This window comes from Sturnus vulgaris, chromosome 21, assembly GCF_052056855.1.
Source record: "Sturnus vulgaris isolate bStuVul1 chromosome 21, bStuVul1.hap1, whole genome shotgun sequence".
Classification (NCBI taxonomy): Eukaryota; Metazoa; Chordata; class Aves; order Passeriformes; family Sturnidae; genus Sturnus; species Sturnus vulgaris.
Genome location: NC_142263.1, coordinates 3883182 through 3906794, shown reverse-complemented (window position 1 = coordinate 3906794; position 23613 = coordinate 3883182). Strand labels below are relative to the sequence as shown.

Below are 23613 nucleotides of genomic sequence, written 5' to 3'. Positions count from 1 at the left end.
TCACAGCTTTCAGAATACATTTTCAACACTTTTTAAATTGCTTCTTTCACTTTGTTTTGATGTCAGTTTTTATCACTTCTATGCTAGAGTAAGGTGAACTTAGATATTGAAAAAAGAGGTTTTGAGATTGGTGTTTCCCTAATAATTTGTTCAGCAGACTGAGCAATGAGACAAAGAGTGAGTAAAATTAAATACAAATGCTGCCACTTTACAAAGGCTTGGAATGAGTTTTATGTCATCTAATCAGGCAGCTAAGCACATACTCCAGGGTGGAGCAGTTTGGTTTTGCTGTTCTCTGTAAACAACTGTAATGAGCTTTGGTTCTTTTGGAATGGAATGAAAGTGTTCAGCAGTGGGCCAGGGTTCAACCACTGAAGGAAATCCTCTGCTTTTTGTCAGAGGCCTTGTTGGCATTGTAAACTGGAATAGATATTCTGCTGTTACTTAGAATTGAGATTTTTATCTTTGCTCTTCCCAGAAGAGAGAGGCACAAGAGACATCTGAAGATGGTTTATGAATATTAAATTTATTACAGTAACAGTTTACAGTACAAGGCACATACTGATGACTTACAATCAGCTTGCAACACTTGTAACTAAACAGCTGCATAAATTAATACAGGTGTATCATGTACAAGTTGGAGGGAATACTTAGTTCTGTACAGCTAAAACTCCAGTTTGAATTTTTTTAAAAGGCAAAGATGGCCCTAATTTACCAGTTTCGTGACTTTCTTTTCACTGTTCAGAACAGAGGGTAGGATACACTCGTGGTAGATGAGTGGAGGGTGAGCTGAAGAGAAGGAATTTTTTTGCCTCAAAACACTTTGTAACTGTAGTGCAGCTCATTTGGTATCAATATAAGTAGTTTTTATACAAAACCAGTGTTTAAGGTATGGCTACTTGCTGAGCTACCTGATAAGTATTGGTTACTTTACATGTTTCCAGATGGGTGTATTAAAGGAAAAAAAATGAATTATATAAATAATTCAATTTCTCAATATTTCAACCACTCAGCTAAACAGAAGAACTAAAAAATGAACTTACCATAAGATACTCAAACCAGTACACCATGTAACAAAAAAGTAATGAGGACTAAACTGCTTTTCAAGTTCAGCATTTATAGAATGAAAACATGGATATATTTTATCTTTGTATTATTCAGGAAGAGAAAAGACTTTTTAATCTACATTGCTTTTTGTATCTTCAAATAATTCTAAGAGTTTTCATCCTCTCTCAGTATTTCAGGACTCAGAGCACATTGTTCTCACCTTTCAGCTGTTGCAGGGCTTGTGTTACTATCAGGGCTTCCTGGCTGACTTAATTCACTAGAAAATGTGGTATTTCTTGGGAAATCTCTCTGAAACCTCCCAGAGAACCAATGTCTGTCCTATGTCAGTGTCTTGAAAATTAAGTTAGCTGAACACCTGTCTGAAAAGGGAAGAAACAGGGTAGGGTTTTCTCCTTTATTTCCCACACTTTGCTGTTGGATACATACAAATACCTCATTCATCTTACATTGATACTTCATGGGTATTTTTTTCAGTTAATGAACACAGAATATTTAATTTCTGGAAGTAGGTTTCAAATACACTTGAGGCATAAGCTACAAAACTATTCCTCATGAGTAACTGTCCAGTAAGACAGATTTATCATGTTTTTCTAGTGGCAATTAAAGAACATATTCCCTTTTTAAAAATAGTTCAGGAGTCTAGTTCTGAAAGAACAGTCCTTGTCCCTCTTAAATTATTTCCTCGTTGGAAGTTGGGATTGAGGCTTAGATGAACTCAAAAGCCATTATCCAAAGTGGAAGAGGAAGCGGAAGAGGCATTTCTCCAGGTACACAAAGGGGGAAAAATTTGGCAGAGGTGATGGAAATATTTTCAGAAGGCAAACACAGCATCCCTGCATTCCTCTCACCTGGCAAATGCTTCATACCCAGCTAAACTCCAACAGGTTCCTTAATGCCCCCTGCTCTGGCTGCACAGAGAACCTGGGCAACTTTAGCAGAGGGATACAGAAGAGACTTTTAGCCTCTATTTTATTTTCCTTTCATCATAATTTATGTGCCAGAGTAAAAATAAAATGCAAGTTTGTACATGGATGATGCCTGCTTGGGTTTGTCTGCACTGCCACTGCAGCAGAACTCGTGTCCTCCAAGGGCCAAAGCAGCTGCATTTGGGGAGCAGGAGTGTGCATGTCATGTAAGGAGCTTAGTGTGGACATGAGGCTTAATTTGTGTGTCAGTGCCTTGAAATTTAATATAATTTGTTCTGATGAGAATCAATCCTGCTGAACTCTACTCAGTTTTTCGCTAAGAAGAAGAAAAAAATTCCTTCTTCAGCTTGAAAACCTAATGCTCATATTTCCATTAGATTATGAGCTACTAAACCTTCAAAGGAGATTTGGGTAGTTGTAAGTGTACTTTTGTCAGCCAGCCAAAAGGATTGTTCTAAATTTTACCTCTGTACTAGGAAAGAGGAAGAAAAACCCATAGGCTCCAGCAAATTTTAGGTGTGAAATTACCTGTAAAAAAAAGGGAAGTGAAGCAGAGAAAGAGATCTTTAAGATTGCACTTTTTGGCATCAGAGCTCAAAAAGATTTCATTGTTCTGTAGTTTCTGTAGATATGCCAGGACAATGATTGGTTATGGAAACAGTACAGTAAGTGCTGACAACTTAAGTGCTTGTCAGGTAACTCATGATGAGTTTTTGTGGCTTGATTGGGTCTAAAGGAAAGTGAAGCCTCAAACATCACAAAAAATGTTTTTCTATTTTTTTTTTTTTGTTATGCAAGAAACAGTAGAAATTGTTACTACCTACAAACCAGAGAAAATGAGAGGGAGGCCAATGCTACCAGCTGTGTGTGCTGATGTGTGCAGAGCTGTGCTGCTCAGCATTTTTCCCTCTCCCTCTGTCTACTCCACCACAAACCTAGGGCACTTCCTAGTTTATAAACCCTGCGTTACTCGAGTAATGTATGGCTATCAGAAATATTTGTGCATTTTCCCATGTAGTTGAAGCAAGTAGAGAACCTTAGAAGCAAATACGACATTGCCCGGCACGAACGATCACACGGAGGGAGGAGATACAGGAGCACTGGGGTCTACAGCTAACCCTGCCTTGCCCTGCTCGTCCTGGAGGGGCTGCTGCAGGCACTCGGTGCCACTCCCGGAGCAGGGATGTTCCCTCGTGTTCCAGAGTGACTGCTCAGTTCAGTTCTGCCTGCTTGGAAGTGCACAGTAGATGTTTGAATTGCTTGGATAAACGTGCTGGAGGCATCACCTTTCCCAATGGTGCCGGTGGTGCAGGCTCCGTGGAAAAACTCCGTTTGTTGTCTCAGATGGAAAGGTGGCTCTTGGTGGGGAGAGGGTGGGGAAAGTGACGTTCTGTGCTCCTCTGCCCTCCCCCAGATCCAGGGTAGCTTATACTGCGTTCATGCGGATGTCTCCAAAGGGAATTTCTGTAGCTGTTTCTGGAGTAATGCTTTTCAGAATACGCTGTTGGAAGGAAATCAGTATTAGAAATGGATTCATTTTAGAGGCAATATATAACATGTCAGCCATTTACAAAGAGATTAATAATAAAGTATGACTTGGAATTACACCTCTTGAGCTACTTAAAGAGTGTTTCAGGCCTCTGTTAGCACTGTGAAGATGGAAAGTGCTATAGAAGTACACAGTAGGATTTTAAAAATTCTTTGTTATATAATTGGAATCAAAGCTTGCCAGATGTCATATTAATGCTTTAGGACTTTGCAGTTTACTCAGATACCCTGAGCCAGCTAAACATATTCTTTATGAACTGGTATTAATTTAAACTTAGAAGAAATCTCAATATTGTCATTATAGATTTATGGCAGAGAAATCTTACTAAATGTGTGAGAGAAAAACAAGCTTTTCTTACAGATACACACCAGGAAACCAGCCTTTCACTGGGGAATTTTGAATGTCTGGGATGAATTTTAGGAAGACTCTCCAGTTCACCAGAGCTTAAAAAATTGCTTGATGTAACATTTTATAAGAATTTGTCAGCAGCCTCAGTAAGAACTGGGGAGATTTTGAGAATGAGAAGAAGACATTTCAGGAACAGAACAGCCAGTCATGGATATTTTTAGGAATCACCTCCTTCCTAACAGTCAAACAGAAGCAACAGAGCATCAGGGATACCTCCTTGAGTGTCCCTGGGGTGACGACCAAGCGATAGACCATGTAGATGGGAATGAAGATGACGGAGGAGGTTCCTATGCAGTAACCCACAACTGTGGTCCAGTAGGGATAATCATAATCAAAAAGCCTCAGCTCAGGAGGATTGGACAGAAAGCTGCAAGTGACAAACTGAAAGAGAAAAAGGGGAAAGTGTGAATATGTGGATTTTGATGGCACGCACTTTGGGGAACTCCGTGTTCCAGCGTAGCACTGAAAGAAGTAGAAAATGAGTAGGACTCAAGATTAAAAATATGTACAGTGAAAAAAAACCTAAATTACCTGAGAGTAGATTTAAAACAAATCAACAACAAATCACAAAACAAAGACCAAAAGGATCCTTCCCAAAGAAGATGCTCTCCACACTACACTGCTCTCTGTCAGAACAGGAAAAGGAAAAAATACCAGCTCAGTTACTGCTATTGGGTCATTTTCCTGAGCATATCATTCATGACTGAAAAATTCCTTAGGAAACAACAAATATTTCTGGTTGAATATTACAGGAATAATATTTGGGACTGTCCTAGGAAGGATCTCTGACTGTTTTTTCCAGAGTATTATCAGGATTTACCAGCAAAACTTCTGTACAGAAATTATATCCTACATCCTGAGCTTTCCTTATTTTAGGTGCGTTTCCACAAGGAATACAAATAGCTCTGCCTGGTAACCACATCCCCAGAGCTCTGTGCCTCTCTGTTTATTTTGCTGGTTTAGGATTACAAAGAGGACAGAAGTATAAAAATTACTGCAGTGTGAGATTTTTATTTATTGACTTCTCTTTCTAGGGGTAATAAAATGAAAGTGTATTAATTATGCCTTGATCATTACAAGTGTTTTGAATTCACTCTGTAGGTCTTAAATCTACATTCTGTGCTTCATAAACTCCATCTTGACCTGCTCTGCTCCCACTAAGGCCAGTCAGAATAAAAGGTAGAGTGAACTAATTTTGAATCAGGAAATGAACACTTTATGTTCAAATGTTATTAATAACACTGCCAAGTCAAACATTGGGACAATATTTCCAATTCTGAATTATAGATTTATAATGGTTGCAATTAACTGCTGTAAATTTTAAGTGGAATATTCTAAAGTTGTCCATCAGCAGTTGCTGAGACAGTGTATTTACTTATCTTGGTTTTCCTCCTCTGACAGTGTGTTTCATCAGCTTTTATTGCTACGTTTTGCTGAGGTAAACATAAGGTAACAAAACAAAGTAAATTTGTTTAGCAGAGGACAGGGAGGGAGTTATTCAGAACCCAGACTTATTCAGCTAATTCAACTACAAAAATCCTTAAAACTGTGATTTAGTAACAAGGCCTTGCAGCATTGTATTGGGTTCTTCACTAATTGCGCCTTTTTGGTTTAACAAAAGTTCTTACTAAAGAACTTCACAAGAGAATTCTGGAATTAAGCTTTTAGAAGTCTAAGGAGCTGCATTGTTCAGTGATGATTTTCTTGGTGCTGGAAAGAAAAAGCTCTAAAGAAAACTCACCAGAAGGAAGAGGGGACTAATTGCAACCCAGCAAACTCGCCAGTACCAGCCTGGGGCAGAGCCCAGCATTTCTTTCACATCGTTGCAAAACTGGGTGATGCCTGTGGAGACAAGTGGGAAGAGAGGGGTGACAGCAGATCTAAGTTTTTCTTAGGTAGGTAACACTTTTTTTATGCCCAGCAAGTAAATTCAGAATCAATCCCAGATGACTATTTTGTTCCTATAACTCTTAATTTTACTAAATCCTTAATTAGTCTTAGAGGATTATACCTCCTGTTACTTTTAGATGCCCGTGTACTTCTGTCAGAGAGCAATTAATACTAATTCTCACTGCTTTAGTTAGCAGTGAGTTTGTAAAAAGCTTTTGTAAACTTTCTTCTGGATACATGGGTGGTTTTGTCTGCAGACACTGAGGCAATGCTGAGCTGCAGGAGCTCAGGAGTTTGGGTCAGGGGTGTTTGGAGGTACCATAGAACCAGGACACAGCCACTGCCTCCAGGAACACAACAGTCAGGACAGCTGGACCCGTGGCATATTCTTCAAACAGCTTCACCACATATGCTCCTCCCTGGAAAAGAGACCCAAAAAAAAAAGAGGTCAGTGTCCCCAGGATCCAGGGATGGTGAGCTGCTCACTCTCTGTGGACACCCCTCACCTTGGGGGCTGCCATGCAGAGAAGTTAAAATCTGCTGGCACTTCTGGCTGGATTTTAGTGAGCAAAGGGGGTTTTACAGGATAGCTTTTTGCTTGCCCTCTACTTTGTCCACCAGGGGTCATAGCTACTGAACAGCAAATAAATAAAGTGTTACTTTGCTTTCTTTCCACTTGGGATCTAGAATCATGAAGGAGGAGACCTCTTTCAGAGGAACTCAGCATCCTTTCACAGCAAACACTTCACATAAAAAGGAAGTTACACATAAATGAGCAAGTGGAGTGAAACATGACAGGAAAGCCAAGTATTTCTTTTTCCCTTATGATCATTACACTCATTATTCAAAAATTGCTTGTTGTGAGAATGAAATCCAGAAGCCCTACGGGAACTATTTGATGTGACTAATGATGATTTCTGCCTTGAAACAATGAGGAAGATCCAGGAAATCCATTACTAGAATTTTTTTTTAATTCAAAATACATTTTACACATTGTGAAGATTATAATAACTATTCATGTTATTTTTAAACATGGTGCTTTTGGGAACAAGAAATAATCCACATAAAAAATGTAGCTGGTTGTCTGCTGACTGATGAGCAGCATCATTTATGATGTGTAGCACATCATGAGTTGCAGTAGGATCATTTTGCAACATATTTCCTAGTGAAATACAGTTCACATTTATTCCAAATAATAGATTTCTAATGCTTAAAGAAAACAGACTGGAGGTTCAGTCTGATTTCTTGAAACTCTCAAAATATTGCTACCCTTTCCAAGGTGTCATTGGCAGGAAACTGCCAGTGAGGGAGGCTGAGGGTGGGTGAAATACTCACAAATGTCAGGGTTGCCAGCGACCCCAAAAAGCAAATGATGGTCAGACCAAGGACAAACAATTCCCTGCGTTTGCCCCATACGTGTGGGAATTCATCCAGGACTCCAGTAATCACTCCCTCTAGTCCTGCAAACTGAAAAGCATGGAAAAATCACTGGAAAATAGAGGGCAGTGTTACCTGCTTAAAACTATGTTTGAGTGCTTAAAGGAGTGTTACAGCATTGAAACATTGGTGCTTTGTTCGGTGTGGGGCTTTTAGACAAGTCTTTCCTCCTAATTTGTTTTAAAACTCTTTAGGGTGGGGATTTAGTGTTGGAGTATCTGTGGGAAGACACTGTCCTCCAAAGGCAGTCCTGTGCTACAGGCAGCAGGATGTGGAGAAATGAGAGGGGGTTCAGTAGGACCAAGACTGAAATCAGCTGAATTCAGCCCTGCTGGAAAGAGCTGATTCTCCTCCTGTAAAACCAGACTCAGATGACAATTTTTAGTCTATCTATCTCCAGTTCCCACCTTTTAAATCCAATTTGTGTTAAAAAACTCCAGATTTTCATAATTGCTTTGTAAATTTACAAGTGAGGAAGGAGCCTGGGAGGCTGCATTCAACCAGGAGTGTATAAATCAAGTGCTTTGCTTGTATTTCAGGGTCTTATTGATCGTCACAGCATGACAGTGACAAATCACTTGATTATATTTAAACCCATTTGGATAAAAATTGGAGTAAGAGTTGCTGTCTTACAGAAGGCACAGCAGCCCTGCTGCAAAGCCCTCAGTGCCAGAGCAGTGTTTGTAATTCTGTTTCTGTGGTGCCTGAGGGGGTCAGGCTGTGCCCCGAGGGTCTCCCGTGCTGCCTACTCACCGTGCTGTCTAAGCCCAGCGTGAGCAGCATCAGGAAGAAGATGATGGCGAAGAAGGTGGAAGCTGGCATGTTTGCAATGGCCTCTGCATAGGTGATGAAGAGCAGGCTGGGTCCTGCAGCAGAGAGTTGGGATCACTGTTAGCCAGTGCTGCTGAGGGAAGAACAGGCTGTGTCTCCCAGGGGAAAACTTCTCCCCCCCAGGCTGCTTTGCCATGTGCAGTTACCACCACATCTGTGAAACTGCAAATCTGGCTTTTGTATGTGCTATTTATGGGCTAATTTTTTAGCTGTGCTGTATAACAGTGCCCAATAAAATCAGCATCCTGAATAATATACTAAATATTTCTCATCGCTTGGGCTGCTCTCCATCTAGAAGTACATATACAAATATATTCTATCTTAGAAGCAGTTTGAGATGTGCATGAAACATGAACCTACCAGTGTCTTTGGCAACCTCTGACACATCTTCATTCCTCATCTCAGCCATGTATCCCAGCACGGTGAAGATGACAAACCCGGACACAAAGCTGGTCAAGCAGTTCACAGTGCTGGTGACCAGAGCATCTCTGCAACAGAAGACCTAACTCTCATCAGGGAATCTGCACCTGCTACAAAGGGTTTACAATCTCTTGGTCTACAGTCTAGACAGACTCCTAGAAAAACTAGGGGAACACAAGGAAAAAACAAGCAGCAGATTTGAAAGAAAGAGGAAAAAACTCAACAACCCACGACTACTTCTCAAATCCATACAGATGCTGTAGCATCAGTCTGCCACTGGATTAAATGCTGGCTGTATCCTGATGTTCTAAAAGAATAGGAATTAATTACTACATGAATATTAAAGAATTGGGAATTTATTTTAGAAGTTAGAAATAGTTTTTTTTTTTTTCAGGGAACAAGGGAAAACCATAAATTGCCTTTCTGCTAGAGACCTTGAATTTATTTCCTAACTGACTGCTGAGATTAAATAACTACAATATGATGGTTTGGCAGGGATTTAGGCAATTTCGTTGTGGCAGGTTTCTACGTTTTAGACCTCTCGCTGTAATTAGTAAAAATTATTTTAAGGTAGGCAACAGAGGAGAAATGCTTTAGATTGCCCTGTTACACTTACTTCTGATTTCTATGTACACAGGTCTGACAATTTAATGCCTTTCACCAGCACCCTGTTTGTTTTCCATAAATACCCACAGTTATATTTTTAACTCGATTTTACTTATAGAATAAGGTAGAACTCACTGGTAGCAGTTGTTGTGGAATTTGTTGTAGCTGGCATAAGCCAACAGGACCCCAAAACCTGGTCCCAGGGAGAAAAAAATCTGAGCTGCTGCATCCACCCAAACCTGAAAAATATTGAAGGCCAAGAAAGACATGACATGAAACAGATTGAATGAGTTTGGCAGATTCAGAATATCACTTAGGTCTACAAAAGGGTCTGCCTGTGTCCTAGTCCTGGTCTAACAGACACTGTTGAGAGAGATGTTGAAATATGAATGGAGAACTTTCTACCAATGATTTTGAAGTCTTCCAAATCTTCCTCTGAACTCTGTGTGCTGTGGAACAGTCCTGTGTTTGGCAATGTGTCCTCCAGGTTATGCAGACTTTTCCTAGATTTATGGAAATCCATTTGACTGTGTGGATGCAGTTCTGGTTCTTGGGGCTCAGTTCAGCTTTGTTGTAGCTGTGACAGATGCAAGTGTGATGATCTTGTTATGAAAAGCGTGTTGTACTTGAAAAGTGGCCACAGCCCTAATGAGTAATGATCTAAAGTACAATATCAGCTCTCTTTCTGAAGGTGAAAGTCCTCATTCATTTATTCTCTTTTGATTGAAACATGGAGTTCATTACCACTCATTTCTAATATTCTCTCCCATCGTGTGAGGCCATCCTATATCACCCAGACAGAGCTCTGTCATCACCCAGCACACAGATTGCAATCTGCTGTCCTCACTCCAGATACATCCAATACAATATCAATGCCCTTTATTGCTTTTTCAGAAGATGTGGTTCCTTATTGGAGATGCTGCTTTATCAGAGACTGGTGTCTTTTCATTTCCTTTTCATTCAAAACTCTCCATATCAGCTGGGCAGCAGCAGACTTGCAAACATTGGAATTTTTTAATCTTTGTGTTTGTAGTATTTATTGCTTTGGGGTTTTTCCATCACCCTCCTCACCAGACACTTTCACAGGCAGTGGAGTGAGCACAGCCTTGAACCTGATGGATTGCTTGTCATCCAGAGTTCAAGGCTGGATCAGATACTGGAGGGCCTGGGCTTTGTTGGTTAGCTCAGTTTGTCCTCATTCCTGCTTTCCTTTCAAATTTTGGTGGTGTATGCAGGCCTGATTTATTCCTTCTCCACAGGCACTTACATGAGTTACTGGGTCAGGGTTTAGTTAGTGTCTGTGGGCTCATCTGCCAAAGTTTGTTACAGGATGGAGATAGAAGTTTATATTTAATAACCTGCACTATTTAAATAGGGGCAGCTGTGGACACTGTAGGGCTGTACTCATCCCCTTAAGCAAAAAAACTGCAACTCCACCGCTTGTTAGGGTTTAATAAATTCAGTTTGCTTGGTGTGATTCTCACAGGGGAAGGATTTTGTTGCAGTATTGGAGCACTCACAGCTTCTCACTCAGTGTCAGACTGGTCCCCATTTTCCTGATGAAAAAGTGTTTGGTCACTTGTTTTCTTCTAATCAGATCACTCATTCTGCTCAACCACTGTAGGGAAGCTCTGTGTTTAGTTCAAGCTAAGTTGAGGGTGGACTCTAATCTTTAAAATTCTCTCTAATTATGGAAAGAGCACCGGCTCAGGCTTTTAAGTCCATGCTAAGGCATCTGTTCAGTCATGCTCTAAGTATCTGTGGTGATACACACACGGATAGGTTGAAAGCAAATCTCTACCCTTTTATAAAGTTTTTTACCTCAGTGGCCAGGAGTTTCTGCCAGTCGGGTTTCAAGTAGTAGAGGACACCTCTCCAAGCCCCAGGCAAGGTTGCACCTCTCACGAGCAGGATGAAGAGGATGATGTAAGGGAACGTGGCAGTCACCCAAACCACCTGTGAGGGAACATGGTGAGAGCATTTGCCATGGGTAGAAAGTTAACAGAGATAATAAGAATTAGTTAATCATATTATATCTCTTAGCATTTACATCATCTTCACATGAGTGTCTCTGCAGGTCTGTAAACAGATGTGCAGTTTGCACATCTGTCTCCTTTCCCTGGCAGGGTTGTGCCTGCCCAGAGAACAGTGTTGTCACTTATTTTCGTTCTTTATTGCTTGGATAAGAGTAGCAGTTACTGTACAGTGAGTGCTCCCCAAATACATCAGCCCATAATCCCTGCCATGAAAACAACCTGAGCTGATCCCCTGACAGTTAATGAGCTCAGGTAGAACTGCCAAGTTGATGTGTCTTGTTTTTGCATTCACCTTGCCAGATGTCTTGACCCCTTTCCAGATGCTGAAGTACACAATGGTGAAGATTAACAACAAGCAGAGGGTCAGTTGCCAGCTGATGCCCCCCAGGTCATCCAGCCCATTGGATCTGTGCACCTGCAGAACCTGGCGGCTGCAAAAGGAAAGGAAAACACAGCAGAGATACTTTTTTAACCAAATTTTTACATTAAACATGCAATTAACAGAACCATACTGTGGGCTGAGCATTGCAAGGAATCTTGAGATCTTGATAAGCAGCCTTCAAAATCATGACATTTCGGATTCATTTTATTCTAATTAAAAGTATTATTAATGGTACACCAGTGATAAGTGACAGCAGACATTGACTGGGAAGCTCCTAAAACACAGAGCACCTGCCATGCACCCTAAAATTACACCCCCTACAAGAATCCAGTGATTTGAAGAGGGTGTCATCAACAATCTGCCCTGCTGCCCTCTGAGGAAAATCTTGCTGGTGTTCCAGCAATCTGGCTACCACCACCATCCTCACTTACATGCACTTACGTATAAAATTCTTCTGCAGGAGAGATGGAGTGCAGGGACCAGCTGACATTGTCCTTGCTGAAGTAGTTGGTGCAGTTTCCTGTGTTCCAGGGGTTTGTGCAGCTGGTCCAGGGCAGCTCCGCCGTGAAGGAGGAGATGAGGTAGTAAAAAGCCCAAGCCATGATGGTGTTGTAGTAGGAGGCTACGTAAAGATCTATGATACAGATGGCAAAGCCAATTCCTGGAGAGGCGGGGAATAATTGCATTCAGTCAGTGTAAGTTTTAGGCAAAAAAAAAAAAGATAAAAGGAATTGGTTATTACATAAACTACTGTTAGTAAGTGTTTAAGGCACACTTCAGGAGGAGCACACTTTCAAGTGTTTACAGAACTGGCATTTCTTGTGACTTCAGAAATACTGATTCCAGCAAAGCATCCTTTATCAAGACATAACATGTTTATAAAGAGATATTTTCTATGTGTTCCTAATTTTCTGCAATTTAGAAATAGGCATCTTGCAGTCTCAGTAAATAAAAAGACAAGATCAGAGCTACAGCACTGGGAACAAGAGTAAATTAGGATATAGAAGAGTTCCTTTTATTCTTTATCATTTCAGGCTTGGTCAGCTTGTGTCTAATCAATTTGAGTTGCAGAGTATACATGTATACAAGAGTACACACACGTGTGCAGGTGTACCTGGAGGTTTAGGAAAGCCACCTTTGTAAAGCCAAAATCTTGTGTAGAACAAGTCTTACTTGGCTTTATGAGATTTTCCTTTATCCCCCCCGAAATGTCACCTTCATTGGAAAATTTTCCAGTTACTCAGAAAGTTCAATTTCCCTTTGTTACCTTTGAATATAGGACATATTTTTCTCCAAATGGAAATGCAGCCATTCCTGTGGTACTGTCCTAGTGCTAATTCCATATAGAAGAGAGGAATCCCTCCAAAGAGGGCCATGATTGTGTAAGGAATGAGGAATGCTCCTGCAAGAGAGAAAATAGATGATTGTAACCTTTCACAGACTTCCAACAGTACCAGCACTCCATAAACAGGAGTTCCTTTTATCCCACAGGGAAAATGCATATCTCCTCCCTAGCCAACACACCACTGAATTACTGTGGGGTTTCTCATGAGAGTAACTACTCAGCAGAGTGAACAAGAAGCAGCACTCTGGCCAAACTCACATTTCTGCAACACAGGATCCACCAAGACTCCACTGACTCTCACAGCTGTGAGATGGGCTACAGATACAATTATTAATTTCTCCAATCAAATGCCTTTGTTAGATCAGAGAGATGAAAGTCCATTCTAAGATCTCCTTGATTAGATTTTAGATTTATATTTGGTCTCTTATGTCAGTGAGTCAAAGACCCAGCTTTCCTCATGAGTTAGTTTAGACATGTTGGTTTATCAGATTTTAAAATGCTCCTTAGGAAGGGGATTGAGGTGTTGGGAGTGTGGGTCTGCACCTACCTGGTTCTCAGCTTCTGGTTGTGCTGTGCTAAACAGCTTTTCTGTCATTATCCTATCCCAATATTTAGGTTTTTCAGTGAATAATTTCTCCTCGGTCATTGGTTATACATTATATTTTAAAAGCCACTAAATCATCCATTTATAAACCAAGAAATTCAGCATTAAGGAACAATGAACAGGAGTGGGCACTGACCTCCTCCATTCTGATAGCAGATATAAGGAAATCTCCACACATTTCCCAGATCCACTGCATATCCAATGACGGAGAGGAGAAAGTCAATTTTTTTACTCCAGGTCTCCCTGTCCTCCAGCTCCATCAGCTGCTGCTGAGCTTCAGCCCCACAGGTGGTGGATGTGGTGGTGGTGGTGGTGGTGGTGGCTGCTGGGGCCGTGCCCTGAGCATCCTCCCCCTCTCCATTGCAGGGAACTGAGCTCTGGACCCCTGAATAACCATTGGAGATCTGAGCTGCCTCTCCTTTATCCCCCTGGCTCGGGTGGACTTTGTTGCCATCCTCCACCAGCCGTAGGGCAGATTTAGGGTTCCTGACCAGAAGTCCATTCTCTTTACAATCTTCTCCTTTGCTACAGCCTGAGACATCTTTCTTGGAAGTCAGGGGCTCTGTCTCATTGCTTGTGGCCTTTTTTTCCATTTTTTCTGAGATTTGTTCTGGTCACTCGCAGACAGGCAGCACCACAGGGACCCTTCAGGCTTTGTCTTCCCACACCTTTGTTCCCAGCACTTTTAGAATTCCTCTTCCATACTTAAATCCATCAGATTGAAGGCACAAGCACCATCTAAAAAATGAAAAAGAGTTGAAAATCCATTACAAGCTTTACCGGTGCTGGTAATTTTCAAGTTACAGCCAGCAGATTCTGTGATTAAAATACTGAGGTAATTAAGCATCACAGCAGGCAGTGAATCATGGAGCAGATAATCTGGGCAGGAAGAAATGATCCTGTTTGACAGCACAGCCTGGTGTACCTGGATCACACCCTCTCAGGAGGATCTGCTGGACTTTGTGCATTGCTGGACACTTCACACCCAGTCACAGTCCTGCTGTCTGCTGGTATCACCTCCTCTGAGCACTGCTGGACTCCCACTTTGCAAACTGAGGGCAGGGTTTAGTGAGAATTTTATTTTCATTTTCCTAAGTTCATCCTGCGACTCATTCACTCATCTTGTGGCAATTTCTAGATTCACCAGGTATGAAAGGAAAAGAATTAATTAAACAAATATGGGATAACCATGGATATAAAAATTACATTTCATGACCACCTTTCTTCAGAAATCCCACAGATGATCCCCACATCTCTGTTTAGCAGCAGATGCAGGAGGCTTAAATGAAATTTTAGAAAAGTATTTAAATCTCAGTGGTTTTGCATCAACTAACTTCTGAGGCTCAGTCAACACTAATAACAAAAAGAAGAGGTCATAAATTTCAATCTGATTCTTCTGATTAAGGACTGACATGTGAGTCTAAAGGACAAGTCCCCGATTTTATCTGACTCCCTGGGCAAATAAAAGCATCTTTCATTCTGTTTGGATCTGCTGACGCTGTGGTTCCAGCCCTGGAAGGGTGGTGGGCACTACTCCTGTGCTCCTGCCCACTGCCAGCAAAAAAAAACCCAGGCACTGAGAGGATCCCTGGCTTCTCTGCCCTCTTCATGTGTGCTAAAAATAGAATCCAAGGGAAATAAACCATCCTGAAATAAAGTATAGCACAATTAACTTCTCCTGCAGAACAAAGATAACAGAGAAGGAGTTGTGATTCTATGAGCAGGTCATGTTTTGCTTTCTGCTGATTTGTTCAGGTAATGTAAACACCTAGCTGCCTTTACCCAACAAAACTTTGGAACAGGAGCTGATCCCCTGTGCTGTAAATTCCCCAGGGCAGTAACCCTGCTTTATTGCTAGCAAAGAGTCACACAATCTACACCATGCCGAGATCAAATTATTGCAATCACATCTGATTTTTCCTTTTCAAAACATTTATCATGGTAGCAACTGTCATTGTCACATCCTAGCAGAAAAAAAATAAGCATTTTCACTTTTAACTGCAGGAAAAACTAAAGCAGAGAAGGGATATGATTTGCTTATTTCTAGAATTTGCTGATTATCAGAGCTATTAAAACTCAAGTTTTTCCCGGCTTTCCACCTTTTACAAAGACAATTTATTAAATCTTCTCTAAACATTTCTCAGTGCAAGCAAAAAGAGAAGGAAAGTTATTGAGCTGCAGAGCAAACCAGAGGATGGTTTTGAGATAAAAGTCACTTGAAAATGTTGCTTGTAACTTTCAGAAATCTTTAATTCTCCAGGCTTACATTCTGTCTCTATCCAAATAATCTCTTTTTTGTCATACAACAAGCAATGCATCATTAATGTGAATTCTTACAAGAGCCAGTGCTTCACTGCTGTAAATTAATCATCCACAACGATTGAAACATCTTTAGAGTTCCAGAGAAAAACACCAGGGCAAAGGAGAGGAGGATCTCTTTTACCTGCAGGACTACAAAACCTGAATGCCTTTGGAGTCCAAAACCTTCCAAATGTCCCAAAAGAGGTTGTGGAGATGGAAACAGCCTTGGTGGCCACATAGGAATCCAAGGGAAGGCCAATCCTGCCCTTTATAGAGCATGGTGAATACCAGGTGGGAATATGGAAAAGTAACCTGAGCCCTGCTGGACTTTACACCTCTCACTCATAAATGGGAACACAGAAAAGGATATTGATTTAACTGCATGATCTCATGGGACTGATTTTTCCATATCTGACGCTTAAACTCTCACTGTGTTTGTAAAACATTTTATTTCCACACATTTTTCAGTGCTTTCTTTACTGAGGGGAGGTCAAAGAGTGTATTGTTGATTTCCAAGATCTGTGACAACCAGAATCGTTCTCCATCCAGACCTAAACTCCTTCTCCTGTTCTTCTGCACACCACAGGAAAAAAAAAAGTCACATTATTTGAAATATTTTGGTGGAATTTTCAGTAGTTCGAGCCTCAAATATGCAAAATTACATGGGAGTTTCAGGGGCTTCAGCTGAAATCTGAACTGTTTATTTCTGAGCAAGAATTAGAGCTCGTCAGCTGTCCTGGGAAATCTCTGGAGTGATGAAGCCCACAGCTCCACAGTGCAGTTCACACGGGCATAGTTGGCACATGCAAACACAACAGTTTCAGATTATTTCATTACACCATAAAAAATGTGGGAGAATGTACATTTTTCTTTGCTTTTCTACAAATAAAAAAAAATATTTGAAGGCGTTGTGAACACTACAAAGAGTGCAGAGAGCTGCAGGGAGAGCTCTTAGGGTTGGGAAATATGCTCGGACACCAGGGAAGATATCCAGGGGAAAATGACCCCAATAGTGAAGGATTTTGTCCACCTCAGCCTCCACTTCTTCTCTACACAGAACCCTAATTCAGGTGCTTGAATGATGACAGCAGTGATCTCAGAAATAAGTTTATTATCTGTTTTCAATCCGAGCTGTCACAAAGGTTGCTGTTACGTAACTGCACCTTGGCTCCTTATCAGCCCTAATTAGCTGCAGGAATAAAAGGGAGATAAAAGAGGGAAGAAGACAGAGCTCTGTGCTTTCGTTTCCTTTTGATCTGTGTTTGGCAGACGTGACTTTGCTCCTCTGGGAGGCCTGAGCTGGGGTTGTTCTGCAGGGCAGCTCCATCCAGGAGCACGTGGAAGGTGCCAGCCCTGGGAATGTCACCCTCCCTGAGCAAAGCATGACTAAAGAGGAGTCACTCCACAGCTATTCCAGCTTTGTTGAAAACATTTGGATGGATAATTGACAACATGTGTTTCCACACGCTTGGCTGCAGCCACCAACGCAGTTCACATCAAGCCAAACATTAATTAAATTATATTTACTTATCTCCCACACGGAGATGAATTTGAACCAACACTGCAGATGTAAAATCCCCGCATATTCCTTGATGCACAAATCCGGTTCTTTCGCCGGTACCAGAGCAATCCTCGAGGAGCATCCCTGGCCTGGAGCCCGGTCCCTCCCGCTGCAGTGATGGAGCAGCTCCTGTTTATTTCTGGAGGCTCGCAGTGACCTCTCCCGGCAGTGCGGGAATCCCTCGCCTTCCACTGGTAAACAGCTCTTTCCAGCGCCACCACAACGGGATTTTCCTACTCTCGGCACTTTTTAAAGGAGGAATTGGAGTTTTAATGTGTCTGGGAGAGCAAAGCGATGGGGTTGAGGCGCAGCAAAGAGCAGATGCTGCAAGGGAGGCAAATCCCGAGTCACCTCAAGGGAGGTTGCTGGGTTTGAGGTGGGGCTGCAGCGCCTTCCCCAGCACTCGCCCACCCCCTGTGCGTCCCATTTTAACCCTCACAGTCACAACATTTGTAGGTTCGTATAAATACCACTTCACACAAACGATATTCTCATTTTAGGCGCTAGTTCTGTGGAAGTGGGGAAGCAGCACTCGCTGGGCCACAGGAAAACTCAGGTCTCGCCTTCCTTCCCACTGCTCCTCCATCCTCCTGCCTCCATCCCTTCCCATGCAGGCACTCGCAGGGAACTGGAGCGCTTTAAACCTCAGGAAAAAGAGTCAGCCCAGGGTTTTGGCAAACAGAATCAAACACCGGGATGAGTCCTGTTAACTTGACCTAAATCTCACATTTATCACAAAGAATTTAAGATGGGTTAGGTTACAGCTGCCTGACTCACACGACACCTTGCAGCTCACCCGGGCAGTTGTGCGTAAATGGAAAGAGTCCAAGGACATTACTTTTATCTCAGATGTCACGCAAGAAGTTTGTATGACAAGATAGGAATCGCTCACCCCAGGCAGGAGAGGGCTCTGCTGTTTGCCTGGACCTGTTCTCACCTCTGAGCCACAAATGAGCCAGAGAGGTTTTGTGATTTTCCTTTGAGTTTGCACAGGTCAGGAGCAGCCCTTAAATCAAAGTATCATGGAATAGATGTCCCCATACGGTGAGGACATGTTATTAAAAAAAAAAATTCAGCCAATTTAATTGCATTGCTCTCAATTATGATGAATTTTACCTGCTGTGTGCCGTACACAAGTCATATTTAGGTTCATAATGCTAAAAAGAATTAGAGCCTTTCAATGTAGAATGTGTTCACTTTTACTGGTTTATTTAAAAAATGAGTACCCAGAATGTCCTTTCCTGTTAGCTCGTTAGCAAGTGTGACAGTTTGTATTTCAGATTTCAAAACCTGATAATCATAAATGCTTGGGAGCCACAGAATTGGGGCATTAGGTGAAAAGCAGATCTCAGCTGATATCTAGACCATCCCTCCACAACAGAAAATTGATTTATTCAGGGGATTTATTTTTAGAAATTATTTACTAGTTGAAAATAATCAAAATTGTATTTTGATAAAGAGTGACCAAAACCCACTGAAATTAATGGTCAGTTGAATTGTAATAGGTTTGATCCCATTGCCAGTGATTTTAAATGTTACAAAATTTGGGTACTTTGCCGCAGCACTGTGACCTGGGAACATTTTTGGAGGAAACTTTGAGCATGCAGGTGACAAAATGGAGCCTTTGTATGGATATTTGCAGGGCTCCAAGGGCTCCCTCACGTTCCTACTGAAGCAGAGTGAACTCAGCAAGTGCTGCTGTGAGACAATGGGAGAGGCAAAGGCTGCTTCCCAAAGAGTGGCACAAGGAGAGGTTAACTCCTGTATTCCCAGAAAAGGCTGGACATGCTCCTGAAAGCATCAGGTTGGGAAAACATAAACCTGCACCGGGAGTTTTATGTCACAACCTTGTCCGTGTCTCAGTCTGAAATTAAAAAGTCATCGGGAAAGAGAAATTTTTACCTTTAAAAATCTGTTGAGAGGACAGGCACTGTACTGTAGTGGGAATGCTGCCAAACTGTGTCAGTCATTTAAAGAACAGGGAGGAGGGGAAATGGATTTTTTTGGCTGGAGAGTGTCTGTGTGTAGTGCAAGGAAACAGATAAGCTTGGAGGGGATGATATTGCTTTTGTATTCTTCCTCCAGTTATTTATATACACTTGAAGGAAGGGTATAACACAGCAAACATCACTAAATAAATGGAGCAGCACCCCTTGGTAACAGATGATGTTTCTCTGAAGGGAATTTGTTAATGGCTATCTCCAAATTACAGCCCTGAATTTGGGCTCTCAGTTCTACTCAAGTTCTTTATGAAACATTTATCCCACAGGCAAGAGTTTATTGTGTTCTATCAGTTCTATAAAATACAGAGCTGCAAACACACAGGTTGTGAAAAGAGTTCAAACATGAGATCAGAACACAGAATTAATATTTCTTTAGGCTCTTACTAATGAAAACTCAGCAATTTACATTTCCATAGAGGAAAGCAGGAAAGAACTTAAACACACTGCATGTTTCCATGTGTGGGAATAATTTTGGGTTGTTATTAAATTCCAGTTTGGGGCAGTTTTTCTTAATTCAACCATCTGAAATTCATCACACCCTGTCCCGTTAGAAAATTGTCACAACAGTCACTTAGTGTATGAGAAGTTTGCAAAGTATTCTCCAAGAAAATTATGGTTAATTCACCATCAAAATCACCAGAAGATGCAGCCCAAGTGTTTGAGCCCTTCCCTGGTAAGTGTCTGACAACCCACATTAAAAAAATGCCACAAAATTCTCAAGACTCCAAATCCATTTAATGTCTGATCCCTTTTCCCCCAGGCTTTCCTAACATATCAAAACATGTTTTCCTTGCCTATTTATATATTCAGTTGCATTGCATTCCTTAATTAAACTCCATATTTCTTAGCAAACTAACCCAGCAAGCCAGTTGGTTTCAGTAAACGTGATTGACTATAAATATATAGGACATGCTCTTCAAATTTATTACTTGCAATAAATCTGTCCCATTGAGTTCAATAATTTACTGTACTGGAACCATTTACCTTTTAAAATATAACTTAATATGGTTAATAAAGCTCACTTCAGCCTTTCAAAATAAATAGCTTAAATTGACTATTTTTCCTTCTTTTTCCTTTGGATTCTGCTGCTTTCCTTCATTTTTCCTTATAGTTTAATGCTTTTTTTGTAAGCTTTAAATAACTTTACATCTGTAATGCAGTTATGTGGACTGCCAAAACTCTTAGGTTTAGATTGTCAGAACATGTTCTGCTACAGGCATTTGACTCCAGACATTCATAACTGCTGGACAAGTGCCTGAACGTGACAGAGCAGAGCATGGAACAGCAGAAAATAAATAAAAGGCACTACAAGTTTTAAAAACCCAAGAAAAACTAAAACTCAAACCAATGTATCTTTTTTGCCCCCAAAGCTTTCTTAGATGGACAATGTTTTAGAAATTGTCCAAGACTTTAAAGCTGATTTAAAAACAAACAAAACCTAGAGTACAGATTTCAGCCTGTCATTCGTATTTCAGATTTTATAACCGAAGTGGAAAGAAGGCAACGAGGAGGGAAAGTTAATGAAACTCCAGTCTGCTGCTGCAGGGGGGCAGCTCTGAGGAGCAGCTGTCTCTGTGTCTGCCTGAATTTCATAAAAGTGCTTCAGACATCGCTGTGTAAAGACAAAATTAGAAAGTACCTGCGTTTGGGGTCGGTCCGAAGCGCTGCCCTTGGAGAGATCCAAGCTCGAGTCCCCTTCACCCACATTTACCTCAGCCTGGGCAGCTCAGCATCCTGGGCAGCTTTTTGTACATCAGTCCCCCTCACATGGTCTGATTTCCAGATAATCTGCTGCCAAAGAGCTCTTTAAGAATTTTTTGCGTCACTTTAGCCAAATAAACTTTATGTTTCACCAGGGCTGCAGCTCAGTTTTCCTCCTAGAGGTGGGTGGCTACATTTGCCTGCTCTGATCTGCTCGAGCAGGCAGGATCCAATGAAGGCAGAGGCAGAAGGAAGGGGAGCTTTCCTGGGAAGGGACAGCTTTGCTGGATGTTGTTATAAATATAAATATAAATATAAATATAAATATAAATATAAATATAAATATAAATATAAATATAATATAGCTATAACTATAACTATAGCTATAACTGTAAATAACAGGATGGCAATGAGGATGAACACAGCAAAGTTTTGAGGGAGTAAGTGAATTACAAATTTATTGGTGGGTCTGTAAATTACAGGAGGATAGGAAGGACTGGGATATTAAGACAACAAAAGGGTTTGAAAAGAATAATTTCATTTCAATAATGCTGAATAGTTGCATTATTTTAATAAAGAAATAAGGTTTAGTTTTGTTTTAAAGCCTGAAGCACAAATTCTTTACAAGCGTTTTGCTGCCTCAATAAACTCAACAAGTAATTTTCTTTCTTCCTACCACTTCTCCAAATACCTCACTCCACTTCTAACACATTTTTTTTCCTCCAGTGTTTTTCGTCCAGGATTTCTTCATTACTGCACTTCACGACTTGTTTATAAAAAATCATAAATCACAGGTCAATGCCATAGTTTAGGTGGCAGATTTGGGGAAGAAAAAAAAAAAGGTGGAAAAGCAGAATAGGGGCAAGTAAAAGTAGCTGATGGTTGGAGCAGCAGCAGCTTTGCTTTAAGCAGTTGCCAATTCTCAGAGACTTCTTCCAAACAACTGAAAAGAAAATAAACTGGAAACTGAAGAGAAAATGACTGAGAACTGTAATTTGCACTTTGCTGTCCCTGGTCCGTGACAGGCGCGGGCAGGGTGAGGCACCTGCACCATCTCAAGGAGAGCGCGGGCATTGCAGTCACACACACGAGGGACACGCGTGCAAAACAGTTTTGTTTCCCATTAACTCCCCTGGGCGCTGCGTTTGGTCTATTTGAGATTTTTTCCTTCACTTGCTTTAGAAATTCATTGATCTTGTAGTGCAAATAGCACAGCCCACCTCCTGTCTGCCGGGCTGGATTTCCCTCCTGTGTCTCCTGCTTTCCAAAATAATCAGGATTGGACGTGCTCACCTCCACCTGGCTGCAGGCAGGAAAACCCCCAGCAGTTTGTGTCCCTGCCTGAGATATTCCTGCACAATCTTCCCTCTGTTCTGTCCTAATCCAGACGGTTTGCAAGGACAGGCCCTGCCATGCCTCACTCACTAAACCTTGCTGGAGGTCACAGCACAGAGTTTTATGTGCAAAGATCCAGCTGTGGATCAGAGCCTGCTCTGGAGAGCAGCATTTTCCTTTCCTGAGAGGATGGATGGCACAAGGAATCTGCACTTTCCCTTTCACACAGATTTCCAGCTCACCACTGCTGGGACACTCGAAGGGGTTTTCCAAACTCACTTTTTCTACACTTAAATAAATCCTCTCTACTGAGAGCCCCTGTGCTATTTTCAAAATTATATCTTGGATTTTAAAAAATTTTAGAGGGATCGTGACCTTTGTCTGAGGTTTTTCTCCATCTCAGTCTCTGCTTAGAGTAAGTAGGTTTTTATGCCTTACCCAGGCCTTTTTATTCAGGTGTTTTTTCATTAATCTCTTCTGCAGCAGTTGTTGGGTTTTGATTTTGTTATGTTGGGGTTTTTTGGTTTGTTTTGAATTTCTTGCCAAACAGTCTGGAGCCTTTGGGACGTAATAGAAAGAACAGACTAGAGATTTCAGGCAAAACATCTTGACCTTATAACACCTTATTTATCTCCTAAGTGAAAAACTTTCAGGGGCTGTACTGAGCCAGTTCCCAAATCTCATGAAATCTGGGCATTGGTAGGTGAAATTCTGATGGTTTAGGGAAAGAATGACAAAAATTGAAAGAAAATGGACTTTACACAAGACACACAGATAAAGCAGCTGCAGATTCCAGCACAAGGATGGGAATCATCACTCAAATGACCTCATAAAAGCAGTACCAATTGTACTGTGAGATCAGTAATGGCTCTGCAAGTGTCTCTGATTCACTGCCAATAAAAGGATTGGAACAATTTTCCAAATAACACAAACCAAACAAATCCTGCAATATTTGTTTGTTCCCATTTTCCTTACTTAGCAATCAGACTACATTTAGAAGCTATTACAATTGGCTTTGGGATAAAAGAAATTCTGATTGCCCTTCCCTGCTATTTTCCACACTGCTGGGATGCACATCTGGGAGTTGGATGAGTTTTGGAGAGGTTTTCTTATTTCCACTACAACTGTTTTATGACCACATTCCAATAGGGAAATCTGATTCCTAGAACCCACAAACCACCACTACACATAACCCCTCCTCAGTTCCCTC

At 41.3% G+C, this 23613-nt stretch overlaps 1 protein-coding gene across 1 annotated transcript; it reads right to left on the bottom strand.

Annotated features, from left to right (window-relative positions):
• Nucleotides 1-507: 507 nt before the first annotated feature.
• On the bottom strand, nucleotides 508-21264 carry SLC6A4 (solute carrier family 6 member 4). Its single transcript, XM_014876577.2, has 14 exons — nucleotides 21007-21264; nucleotides 13639-14240; nucleotides 12821-12955; nucleotides 11995-12214; nucleotides 11464-11602; nucleotides 10957-11091; nucleotides 9271-9374; nucleotides 8470-8597; nucleotides 8032-8144; nucleotides 7177-7308; nucleotides 6161-6260; nucleotides 5693-5793; nucleotides 4165-4332; nucleotides 508-3495 (listed from the first exon to the last, which is right to left on the bottom strand). Exons 2-14 carry the CDS (start codon nucleotides 14093-14095, stop codon nucleotides 3421-3423), a joined length of 2007 nt encoding a protein of 668 aa, XP_014732063.2. The 5' UTR covers nucleotides 14096-14240; nucleotides 21007-21264; the 3' UTR covers nucleotides 508-3420.
• Between the last annotated feature and the right edge of the window lie 2349 nt (nucleotides 21265-23613).